We start from the raw sequence: 11663 nt of genomic DNA on the forward strand, positions 1-11663 counted from the left end.
AGAGAGATCGTAAAGTGTCATGATTCCATAATGAAAGAGACAACCTAGGCCTTATAGGAAACAAACGTACTCACCATAATTTTCCTGTTTGCCTCAACTTCCAGTCCGAGGTTCAAGCCATGGGGGACGTTCCATGGTTGTTTGTTGGGGAAACACCAGGAAATCACATGCCACCCAACGAAACCCCAAATGAGAATGGTCACCAGCATTTGCTCGCCGGAATCTTCTGACACAACGCCCAAAGGCCTTCAAGGACATGTCGCGTCTTCTGAATCCGGTTAATGCAGTTCCCTATCATTCCAAATGACTACGCTTCAAATCTCACTTTCCCGTGTCGCTCAGGGACGTATTCTTGAAGACCAGCAAACCGAAACTAATCCAATCATTACGTCAATGGCTCGAAATGCCTAGATTACTGGGCTTCGGAGCAAGTTGGAAACAGGATGAAGTCGGGGGCACGGAATCGAATCCAGACAATGCAAGCCCTGTACCCGCATCTTCAGGAACTTCACTACTCCCGAGACCTGTCGCGTCTTTCGTGTCCCTTATAACGCAGTCCACATCCCTGTCGCTTCGTCTAGGGACTTTCTTTGGCGGGGTCGCTCTCGATGGGGCAAGAGTCACAACACTGACAGGGCTTGAGCTCACTCGAGCCATGATAGAGGGGGTTTTGACCAGGGCTGGAAGGGATGTTGTTGTACAAAGCAATGGAAATCGTGGAAAAGCCGAAGCTGAGTCCATACTCGAGAGAAGTGTAAGTTGCACCTTATATTCCTCGCACCCTCACAAATTAAGCCCGCATATAGCTCGCTGCACTCCATACTACGGTGACTTCTGCATCGTTCTTCGCCGCTGCAACCTTTCACCTTTCCTCTTCGACCCTCGCATCTGCGTCGAACATGTCCCAAGCTCTGCTATCAACCCTAGATGCTATTCTTGGCTCCACGGAGTCCTCGAGAGCGATTGCGGCTATCATAACCCTCATTCGAAAGGAGTTCAGTGATCAGAGCAGTCACACTGGCTTTGAGAAAGTTGGAGTTGGCGATCTCTTAATCGGAACTGTCGGGTTTGCAATGCTACAACGTTGGGGGAGGAAAAGCACGGAGAGGTACATACACATCAACGGGGGTTTGGAGATTATCTGGGATGTTGTCATCTTGGACAACGGGAACAGAGCGGATGTTATTGAGACGCACCAGATACAACCTGCCGGTGGACCCAGCGAGAACATGCAAAATCAGTCACGTCGATCCTCCTTCGTATCTCCCGAAACCAATGATGATGATTTTGACGTCGTGCAGCGCCCAGCGAATACGATGAGCGCTGAAGAGTCACCTTCCATCATCCTGCCTGACGCCCGGCATCAGATATCTGACGAAGATATTCGCTTGTATATAATGCAGCAGCTCCCTCAAGGCTGCCGTGCCTCAATCATGACCGACGCGGTAACTACCCGAACCATAACCGTCAATGTCTATGATGATGACATTGGGGAAATAATGGCTCCGCCTGGTACCATGCTTGTCGAAGAAAGCTTTCATAACGATGTGCATGATAGCGGGAGCGCGCCAACCAGTCAACATTATCCAAAGCACACTATAGTATTCCGGACAGCGTTTAACCAGTCACAAAGTGCTGACGTGAGACCATCTTCGAGGCATACCATTGGAACACACGGCACGAGCAACGAGCAAGGCGGCCACGGTTCTCGAGCGGTCATGGACATGGTCAACACTACGTTGCCTATTGCGGAACCAAGGAGTACAGTTGGAAGCGCAAATCGAGAGGCAGAGCGCCAGAGACGAAACCCCGAACCAACTCAACTATCCGCCGATACACACCATTCAGGATCCCATCGTGTCTCCCCCAGAAGCGCCCCACAGTCTACTAGGCGAGCCGGCGGGCTAAATTCGAAAGCCACATTTGGTAGGAGCCCCCTTACGAAGATAGTGCAAAAGGTCAGACCACCTATAGGCGAGAAGAACGACCATTCAAGCAGGCCATCCTTACGATCACCGTTTGAGAATTCCAACTCGCAACTCTCACCGGGCAATTCAACGCAACGTGGCAAGGCGCACAAAGGAGCAGCTACGGAAAGAACGCTCACAAAACTGGCGCAAGCAGGCAAATCTCCTCGGGAAGTGAAACCCGAGAGAGCAGCACGGCCCTCGAAAACCGAAACTCCAACCGTTGCTGCAAATAGGGGCGCTCAAAGGACATCTATGCAAGAGTCTCGAACTCGGTCTGGCCTAGGTGCGATCAAACCTAGCGGCCGCAACAGAACTGGTCCTCCGGCGGAATATTATGAGGTGCATGAGAGGAACCAAGAATCCATCATGGTGCAAACAGACTCTTACGCCATGTCACAGGAATCACGGCCCTCCTCACCAGCAACGGTGAGGACTCATGTTCGCAGCAGTAGCTCGCTATCTCTCGCGCGGTCTGAGACGGCGCAAACCGTCACCATCCATCCCGAGAGACAACCAAATTCTTCAGCTCATCGCAGGTCTAAATCATATTCATCTAGTATATACTCACTTGCGACTGCCGGATCGGAAACTTCCCTTGTTCTTGCGCACCGTTTCCGAAGAAGTGCATACGACGATGCTTCGACCATTCAGGCGCTCAACCGAGACGGCCTTGTTCCAGGAATTTTTCCCAAGCAGCACTTCGTCCGTAATATCAGACGATTCTGTCGGTTTTCCTCGGCAACATACGGTTCCAACGCTCTCCAGGTAATGGGCGTTCCGCGCGCACCTAAGGGACCCACCAAAGAGAAAATTCAAAGCCAGGAGCACAGTGATTTCTCGGATCACATTGGGCTACCGGAGTCTGCTATTCTGCTTTCATCTTTTGTCGATCCAGCTGGTGGGTCTAACGCAGCAGGCGAAACACAAAGCGGTCTCCCTCTCGTTCATTACCTCTTCTTAGACCACGAGTCCAAGGCCGTCGTCCTCGCCCTCAGAGGGACATGGGGATTTGAGGATGTTCTCACAGATATGACATGTGCGTATGATGATTTGGAGTGGCAAGGGAAAAGTTGGAAAGTTCACAAGGGAATGCATGCCTCTGCGAAGCATCTCCTAATGGGAGGCGGCAGAAGAGTCATGATTACTATCAGAGCCGCATTGGAAGAGTTCCCCGACTACGGTATGATACTTTGTGGCCATTCGCTTGGAGGGGGAGTCGCGGCGCTTCTTGCTACTATGATATCTGAGCCGACCAGCGAAGCATCCCTGGTATCGTTTACGACTACCTCTCATTCTGAGAGACCGCTTGTCCTCTCGGAAGAAAGGAGTGTTGATAACAGTCGCTCCGCCTGCTATCTTCCTCCCGGACGTCCAATTCACGTTTATGCATACGGCCCTCCAGCAACTATGTCACCTCTTCTTCGCCGTGCAACACGAGGGTTGGTAACTACTATCGTGAACGGCCAGGATGTAGTGCCATGCCTTTCGTTGGGTATACTGCACGACATGCATACAACCTCGTTGGCGTTCAAAAGCGACATTTCCCAAGCCAAGTCTCACGTTCGGTATCGGGTTTGGGAAAACCTGCGACAGAGTATCGTCAATAAATTCTACGTCAATGAGACGCCCATGCTGCTCAATGCTGGCGACCGCATAGGTGAGGATGCCTGGGCATGGAGCACTTTAAAATCTCTCCGAGATTCAATGTGCGCCCCGAAGTTAGCACCTCCTGGAGAAGTCTTCGTGGTCGAAACCATGCGAGTTCTTCAGCGAAGCGCTTTCAACTCTAATGTAGGTGACGACGGCTACCCGCGGTTAGGGCGGCCCGCAACCAGAGTGCAGCTAAAGTTCATTCGAGATGTTGAGACCCGATTTGGAGAATTGCGGTTCGGCTCTGGAATGTTCAGTGACCACAATCCGGCCAGGTACGAAGCCAGCCTCGTCGCCCTCGCGCGAGGTATCTTGGACGACTAGCGTGGAATGACAGTTCCTTTTGTTTACCCCCGGATATCAGGCTAGATATACGCCTTCTTCTAAGACGTTCAATAATTGAAAAGACACGTCCTGTGCGGCTGCTTTGTTATCTTTATGATATACAGGAATGGGAAGGATTTGTTTGTATATACCCCATGTTTTCGCGTTATCATACAATATGAGAGAGATAGATTAGAGTACAATATATTCAGTTGGTCAAATCACGCAGGACCAGACATATGGCATCTTAGCACTAATATCTTTCAAGAAAACTTTTCACAGACCAGGTGCAGGCCGTACCTTCGAGGCGGTAGTTAGGGAGTGATTGGTCTGTGGTACCATATTCGCTTATCATCCGAAGGTAGTATAGTCGCCAGTCCATAGCCAAGTATTAGGCTATTAAAGATGCCCCAGGACGTCCACATCCAAGATTGCCACAGACCCGGTTACGGCGTGAGCGTCGACGAGGGTTGTTGTCCTCGACCCAGATATTGGTTGATTCGCTCACCATCGTTCATCGCGGGTGCGTTGTCGCAGCATGCAGAGCTCGACGAAGCTATGCGCATCGAAATCTTCAAGGCGATTCGTTTTCGGAAAAGCAATGTGCCACAAGTGGCCGTTCGGTTTCCAAACGGCGCCTTGTATCGTGGAAGCGGCGGACATCCATAATACCGACAGGTATCAACGGGCATATGAGTCCATGATTCGATCTATTCATGGCTACACGACAAATGGTATTGCCCCTCACACCCTCTTATTATCGATGCCCTTTTGCTTTCTTTCTTCAATTCTTGAATCTAAGTCGAGCATTTGTTTTTCGACAAGTTCTTTCTTCGCGATGAGATTCCGGCGCATGTCTCGGAGCGCAGCAATCCGCTCATCAAGGGTAACTTCTCGTGATTTCCGCACTTTCTACATTACAATTGTTAGACTGAGGGCAAGAGAAACGAATCCGAACGCACGTACTTGAGCAACCTCCCTCTCGGTCTTCAGCCCAGCGCCGTAGAGTGTTCCGGCAATAGTGACTGTGGTTACAGCTCCAGCTAAGACAAGGTGTTTCACCTTTTGCGGAGAGGTGAGGAAGGACATTTTGCTATCTCGTAGCCAGCGAATGCTCTGCAGCCTTAATCAAGCAGCTTCGTCCTGTTATTACACACTTTGTTGTGTTCCAGAGCCGCTCTGAAAGACATGGAGATCGCCGGAATACTGCTGGTATCCACCGCCTACTATAACTGATCTAAGATTGATTTTAGGGTTGGCTCTTGGCGCGTCGCGTTCGCGCCCAGTCACGAGGGTTGATCCCGCAACAAAGAAAGCCACCGATGTCAAAGAATTCGCCCATAATGTCGACTTAAAGAGAATATCTTGACCTCGCTGATATGCTTATGGTTGGGGACTATCATCGAGACAGATTCATCTGTCACATCAACAAATGCCTTCCCTAAACACAGTTCCACGGCGTCGACAGCGGTTCGAGGTGGCCGATGACCATGATGAATCCGCCCCAGCGTCTTCGCCAGAACCCACTCCATCAAGCAGCAGCAAGCGACCGAGACTGGAAGCAACAGAAGAAAATTTATCCGAATCTGGCTCCGATGCCGCCTCCCAAACCGATAACGAGAATGAGAGTGAAGGGAACGACTCCGCGGAGTCCAGCCAAGTGGACGACGAAGGCCCAGCGACGCAAACGTCGATCGGCCAGAATGGTGCGAGGAATCAGGCTTCACAACAGGGGTACAAGCCCGGCGCTATTGTTCGCATAAAGGTCACCGATTTTGTAACCTACACGTCCGCCGAGTTCTTTCCGGGCCCGAAGTTGAATATGGTGATTGGACCGAACGGAACGGGAAAGAGCACGCTCGTCTGTGCCATATGTCTCGGTTTAGGCTGGGGCCCTCAGGTATGTGGGTGTTGATGCGTTTTTGAAACCAACACTCTGGTTTGCAATATAGAGTATTTATTAACGAATATGGCCACGATTATAGCATCTAGGACGCGCGAAAGATACCGGCGAGTTTGTCAAGCACGGATGTAGAGAAGCAACGATTGAAATCGAGCTCGCCGGAGGCCCGAGATTCCCGCGAAATCCGGTGGTATCTCGAACCATCAAACGGGACGGCAACAAAAGCACGTTCACGCTGAACGGCAAACCAGCAAGCCGAAACCAAGTCTTGAAACTTGCCCAGTCCTTTTCTATCCAAGTCGACAATCTCTGCCAGTTCTTGCCGCAAGACAAAGTTAGCGAGTTTGCCGCTCTCACACCGATCGAGTTGCTTAGCTCCACTCAAAGGGCCGCCGCTGGGACGGAGATGGTAGAGTGGCACGAAAATTTGAAGACTTTGCGATCCGCGCAGAAGAAACTTCAGACGGACAACCAGGGTGACAGGGACCTTCTAGCGAATCTTGAAGACAGGCAAGAAATGCAGAGAGCAGACGTTGAGAGGATGCGCCAAAGAGCCCTGATCAAAAGAAAAATCGAGATGTTAGAGTTATGTCGTCCTATCGTCACCTACAAGGAGTTACATAAACGATTCGAAGGGCTGAAAAGGGAGAGAGAGAGCTGCCAACGCGAACTCGAAGTTCTTGAAGCAGAATTAGAGCCTGTCATGAGATCTGTGAATGAGAAGCAGGATTACTGTGTGCGGCTGGATGCCGTTATAAAGCATAAGCAGCGAGGAGTTGATGCAGCCAACCAAGCAGCCACAGATATTGGAAAGAGAATTGAGGACAACGAGCAGTCCATGAAAAGCATGGAATCCGAGATTGAGGCAGAGAAACGGAGCTCGGCGACCTTCAGGCAGGAAGCCCTCAAAATCAAGCAGACGATCAATCGGCTAAATCGGCAACTACACGAAGAACCTATTGAATTCGACGCCGACTGGTATAACGAACAAATCGTAAGTCTCCGCGAGTAGGCCTCAAGCTCCGTCGCTAACAATAGGTAGAGAGAGAAACGTCGGCAGATAAGAGACCTCGAAGATAAGGCAAACGAGATAAAAAGCCGTCGCCGACCACTTGTAGGAGAACTTCAAGAAAAGACGAACCGCCTGAAGCAAGCCGAGCAGCAACTACGAAGTCTTGATTCACAGTCTGGGCGGCAAGAAAAAAAGCTCCAAGACGCCTCTCCAGAGTCCTATAGAGCGTACAAGTGGCTCTTGGATAATCAAGACAAGTTCGAAAAAGAAGTTTTCGGTCCCCCTATTGTCACCTGCTCGATCAAAGACCCCCAATATGCCGACCATGTTGAGTCGCTCTTGCAAAGAACCGATTTCACAGCTTTCACTGTTCAAACCCGAAACGACTTCAGGACATTACAGCGAGCTCTGAACGGTGAGCTACGACTTCATGACATCAGTATTAGGACATCTTCTATCTCTTTAAGCAACCTCCGACCTCCAATGCCAGAAAATGAACTTAGAAACTTGGGCTTCCAGGGATGGGCTAAAGACTTCCTTCAAGGCCCAGAGCCTGTCATTGCAGTGCTGTGTAGCGAAAACAGGCTACACCAAACCCCTGTCAGCCTTGAAGATATCTCTAATGAAACATATACAACAATGGAAAGTGGCTCGATCAGTTCCTGGGTAGCTGGTAAACAGACTTACCAAGTTACTCGACGACGAGAGTACGGACCTGGAGCCACCTCTACACGTGTGAGGCAAGTGAGACCATCCAGGGTCTGGACATCCCAACCAGTCGATGCATCAACAAAGAGGGCGCTGGAGCAAAGGGTTGAGGCTCTGAGGGACGAGAAGCAAGCCGTCGAGCAGAAAATAGAATCTGAAAGAGCCAACCTCACCGAGCTAGGTGAAGAATATGAGGATTGCAAGAGGCAGAGGGTAAGTCGGCTGCATCAAAGACCCGCTTCTGCTAATATGATTTGCAGGATGAACTTGAACGTGAAAAAGCCGAGAAACAAACCGCTCACACCAATTTTCGAGCCATACCTGAGCTAATCCGTATGCCGCAGCTTTAACTTCAATTTTGAATAGGGAGACTGACGCCGCCCAATAGGCCAACAGGAAGCTAAAAAGAGAACGAACGACGCTCATTTCGCTGCGATGAGGGCCAGGGTTATCGAGATCCGCAGCAAGCAGGATCAGTTGTCCATTGATAAGGCTGAGGCTACCATTGAATACGCTGTATGGCCCTCGATAAACCCTGATGTGGTGGGTGCGTACTGATAGCAGACAGGATGCGGTTGAAACCCTCCGTAAGCTTCAAGAGGAAGTGATCAAGTTGACTCTATGGAAGGTTGAAGGAATCTCAGACGTAGAAACTCTGAAGCTCCGTACTAGTGACTACCGCGCAAGGCTTTCTGCTAAAGAGGATGAGGTGAAGCAGAAGAATGAAGAGGTCAAGGGGATGACACAAGAAACCAGGAAAGTCTTCAAAGAGGCAGGCAAAGTTGCAAGACTTGCGAAAGAGCAGGCCGATCTTCTCGAACTGTCGAAGGAGGTATTCGACCACACCACGGAACAACTGGAAGCGGATATCGACTCAGAGAAAGCTCGTCTTGAGCTCACCCATGCCGGGCCTAGCAACGTGCTTCAAGAGTTTGAAGAGCGCGAGCGGCAAATTGAACGATTGCGCGAGAAACTCACCGACTTCGAAAGCAAGCTGGCGGACTACAATCACGCCATCAACGAGATCCGAGGCAAGTGGGAGCCAAAACTGGACGCCATCGTCAAGAGCGTCAGCGATGCTTTCTCCGATTCGTTCGCGCGCATTGGCTGTGCCGGTCAGGTCTCACTAGACAAGGTAGGAGAAGATGGGCCAGACGGTCAGTCAAACGGAAACGACTTCGACCAGTGGTCCATCCAAGTGCACGTCAAATTCCGAGAACACGAAAGTCTCTCACTCCTCGATTCCCATCGCCAATCCGGTGGAGAGCGCGCCGTAAGCACAATCTTCTACCTGATGGCGCTGCAATCCCTCTCCGCCTCCCCATTCCGTGTTGTTGACGAAATCAACCAAGGAATGGACCCCCGCAACGAACGCATGGTCCACGAGCGACTAGTCGACATCGCCTGTGCCCCAAACAGCGAAGGAGGCGGCGGCGGACAGTACTTCCTCATCACACCCAAACTCCTCAGCGGTCTCGTTTATAAACCCGGTATGCGAGTCCTCTGCATCGTCAGCGGCGAACATATGCCCGAGGATCATAACCAGATCGATTTTAGGGCGGCGGTGCGAAATATTCGTGCCGTGACGGCGCGGACGAAGGGAAAGGGAAGAGCTATTGAGCAATCCGTTCCCCCATCTAGTGTTGCTGCTTAGTGACTATCTCTGTCTTCTCTGTATCGTCGCTATACCCCATTGCTATACCCTCCCTTCCACATGTTTTCTTCTTTTGTAACATGGTGTTTTCTGTTGTCTATAATTGACCATGATACCTGAAGAACGTTTGGAGTTTACGAGCCTACGTGACAGAACTTGGCCTGAACAGCACTCAATTGCTCATATCATATCCAGTGTATTGAGTCAGATCTTCAGTGGAAAATAGAAGTAACTAACTACTCCAAGTAGCACTCATAGTACCCAGCAAACCCGGGACTCGGGTTGCGCCTTCCTCGAGATCGCTGTTTCCCTGGTTTCACTAACCCCCAACAAAGAAGGAGCGATGGCGCAGGTCGCGCCTTCCATATTCGTGCCCATTGCGCTGCCATGACAGGTGCAAATGGAGAGGTAAATTGCTTTCCCAATTTAAACTCTTGGATGATAATCGGGGTTGGGATGGGGATGACCCAGTTAAAGTGAGGATTATTTTCAGCGAAACCCTGAGAAATGATAGGAGAGTTTGGCAACGCAAGCGAACATACTCAAGACAGGGCGGTAGGTTGTACCTTCGAGTACATTCTAGTGCCCATCTTAGCTTGCGCTTCGAGATGGCCAGGCTACACGAGCCGTGGCAGCTGCCAAGACTAAAGATACTCGTCCTCCGACGCTACTCATACTGCGAGGACTACTATTACAACCAAAGAACGTATTTCATAGATTTCCGATAGGCATTTTCTATTTAGCTCTTCCGAGGTAGGAGGGTCATATCATGTCATCACTTGGAACAAAGGAAAGTAATGACACAAGGAAAAAGGATATATATAATATACTTGGATATAGGCCATTTGCAGGCTTATACTCAAGATCCTTGACGATGACAATGAAGCCTTCGACGCCTTGCTCCTCTGATATGCAGACGCATAACTAGCAGCATATTACAAATAAACATTTGACCCAATTTGAGAGTGTACATGGGGAGGAGAAAAGATGCATGTTTGTTTCCCGCAACACCGTGCAGAGCGTGAACACAAGAGGGTATCATGGAACAGATAAACAAATAATCACAAGGCAAGATGACGGCACCGCGAAGGCTGCAGAGAGTTTTGTGTGTATTATGCGATGGTATGTAGAGTGGCGCTCATTTGGGTGGAGTGGTGTGTTTGAAGGTAGCGTGGATGAGAGGTCGGGCGGCTTGAGACTATACAATGGTAGCGGCAACTGCGCGACCAGTATGACAACCTCGTTCATGGCGCTTCATGTTGCTCCTCACGCTAAACGCCTTGCCGCAGCCAGCGTGCGTGCATCGGAAGGGCTTTTCACCAGTGTGACTGTGAGAGTGAATTCGGAGACTTGAAGGTCTTGAGAAGGCCTTGTGGCAAGTGCGGCATATGTATCGGTCATGGTTTTGCTGGTAAGGTGCAGTCGTGGACGGTGGGAAGTAATGGTGATGTTGCCAGGCCGGTGTGACGGGGGAGATCATTGGCTGATGTGCTGGCGGTGGTGGTGGGGGAGCGTTGTATGCGCCAGAGGAAGCCGGTCGTTGGTAGTACATTGTTGAGGACGGGGACGGCTCAAGCGAAGAGTATGTTGCGACGCTTGGGGCCGGAGAAGCGTAAGGGCCGCTCGGCGCCTGTTGATTGGACCCCTGGCTCGAGATTGAAGACCTGTCGGTTGGGCTGGGGAGGGTGACCGGTGGTTGCGGATACTCAGTCTTCATAACTTGGTTTGTCCCTGATATTGAGCTGGAGGGGGAATGACCAGTGCTATGAAAGCCAGAACCTGGGCGCAACGGCGGCGTCGGTGGGAGACGGACTGGAGGAACAGCGGACGTAGCTTTGTCGAATGATGAACGGGCGTCTAGCTCTCGGTGTGGAGAGCGTAACCTTTGACGCTCTGGTTGCGAAATTAGTACTGGTCTCTATCTTAATGAGGACGTTGTGGTCAGAAGCCATACTTGGTGGGTGCGGAGACGCACCATCTGCGCTGTCTAGAAGCGCAGAGATCGATGGGAGACAGCAGCGGGAGGTCCTATCCTCGACTGGTGGGGAGAGCGGCGCCTGTGTACGGGCGTACGAGCTCGAAGCTGGAGCATAGAAAGAGCCAGGCTCGAAAGCAGGAGGGCTGTAGGAAGTTCTTGCTTTGACAGTCAAGGCCGGTTCGGGTCCCGGTTGGGAGATGAGGTTTGCGAGGTCCATCATGTGGTGGCACCAAGAGGATACAAGACAAGTGGTGGGAAGATATCGAGGAGGGTCGACGATGCGGAAGGATGGCTGATTTTAAAGTCTGAAACAACGTGGCTCTGAAGGAACCATTTATGATAGAGACGACGCGGTCCCAAAGCGATCCAGATGTATGGAGTGGAGGACAGAAAGGAACAGGGGGGGTGGAGGGAAGAACGAGGTTTATAGCCAGCGATGATGAGGATTGTTGGATGGGGTGGGG

At 50.9% G+C, this 11663-nt stretch overlaps 4 protein-coding genes across 4 annotated transcripts; 2 read left to right on the forward strand and 2 right to left on the reverse strand.

Moving 5' to 3' along the window:
- The first annotated feature begins 109 nt into the window (after window positions 1-109).
- BJX67DRAFT_342422 (lipase family protein) lies at window positions 110-4173 on the forward strand. The gene is made up of 2 exons (XM_071028025.1): window positions 110-754; window positions 807-4173. The coding sequence occupies exons 1-2, from the start codon at window positions 404-406 to the stop codon at window positions 3942-3944; spliced, it is 3489 nt and encodes a 1162-aa protein (XP_070890479.1). The 5' UTR covers window positions 110-403; the 3' UTR covers window positions 3945-4173.
- A 477-nt stretch (window positions 4174-4650) lies between these two features.
- Window positions 4651-5118, reverse strand: BJX67DRAFT_163080 (uncharacterized protein). Its single transcript, XM_071024973.1, has 2 exons — window positions 4911-5118; window positions 4651-4856 (listed from the first exon to the last, which is right to left on the reverse strand). The coding sequence occupies exons 1-2, from the start codon at window positions 5031-5033 to the stop codon at window positions 4689-4691; spliced, it is 291 nt and encodes a 96-aa protein (XP_070890480.1). The 5' UTR covers window positions 5034-5118; the 3' UTR covers window positions 4651-4688.
- A 135-nt stretch (window positions 5119-5253) lies between these two features.
- On the forward strand, window positions 5254-9381 carry BJX67DRAFT_163123 (DNA repair ATPase SMC5). The gene is made up of 6 exons (XM_071024974.1): window positions 5254-5844; window positions 5930-6841; window positions 6890-7780; window positions 7828-7900; window positions 7956-8083; window positions 8136-9381. The coding sequence occupies exons 1-6, from the start codon at window positions 5377-5379 to the stop codon at window positions 9219-9221; spliced, it is 3558 nt and encodes a 1185-aa protein (XP_070890481.1). The 5' UTR covers window positions 5254-5376; the 3' UTR covers window positions 9222-9381.
- Window positions 9382-10419: 1038 nt separating this feature from the next.
- On the reverse strand, window positions 10420-11416 carry BJX67DRAFT_377270 (uncharacterized protein; the record flags this gene model as incomplete). Its single annotated transcript, XM_071032062.1, has 2 exons — window positions 10420-11114; window positions 11176-11416. 2 exons carry the CDS (start codon window positions 11414-11416, stop codon window positions 10420-10422), a joined length of 936 nt encoding a protein of 311 aa, XP_070890482.1.
- Window positions 11417-11663: the final 247 nt, after the last annotated feature.

The sequence above is a fragment of the Aspergillus lucknowensis genome (genome assembly GCF_044049455.1).
Source record: "Aspergillus lucknowensis strain CBS 449.75 chromosome Unknown BJX67scaffold_3, whole genome shotgun sequence".
NCBI lineage: Eukaryota > Fungi > Ascomycota > Eurotiomycetes > Eurotiales > Aspergillaceae > Aspergillus > Aspergillus lucknowensis.

Excerpts from the sequence above, each read along its gene's own strand:
- BJX67DRAFT_342422 (XM_071028025.1), top strand. The coding sequence starts at position 404 with ATGCCTAGATTACTGGGCTTCGGAGCAAGTTGGAAACAGGATGAAGTC. Across the intron at positions 755-806 it reads AGTCCATACTCGAGAGAAGT|CTCGCTGCACTCCATACTAC; the intron begins GTAAGTTGCACC and ends GCCCGCATATAG.
- BJX67DRAFT_163080 (XM_071024973.1), bottom strand. The coding sequence starts at position 5,033 with ATGTCCTTCCTCACCTCTCCGCAAAAGGTGAAACACCTTGTCTTAGCT. Across the intron at positions 4,857-4,910 it reads CCGAGAGGGAGGTTGCTCAA|AAAGTGCGGAAATCACGAGA; the intron begins GTACGTGCGTTC and ends ATTGTAATGTAG.
- BJX67DRAFT_163123 (XM_071024974.1), top strand. The coding sequence starts at position 5,377 with ATGCCTTCCCTAAACACAGTTCCACGGCGTCGACAGCGGTTCGAGGTG. Across the intron at positions 5,845-5,929 it reads GTTTAGGCTGGGGCCCTCAG|CATCTAGGACGCGCGAAAGA; the intron begins GTATGTGGGTGT and ends CCACGATTATAG. Across the intron at positions 6,842-6,889 it reads ACTGGTATAACGAACAAATC|AGAGAGAAACGTCGGCAGAT; the intron begins GTAAGTCTCCGC and ends AACAATAGGTAG.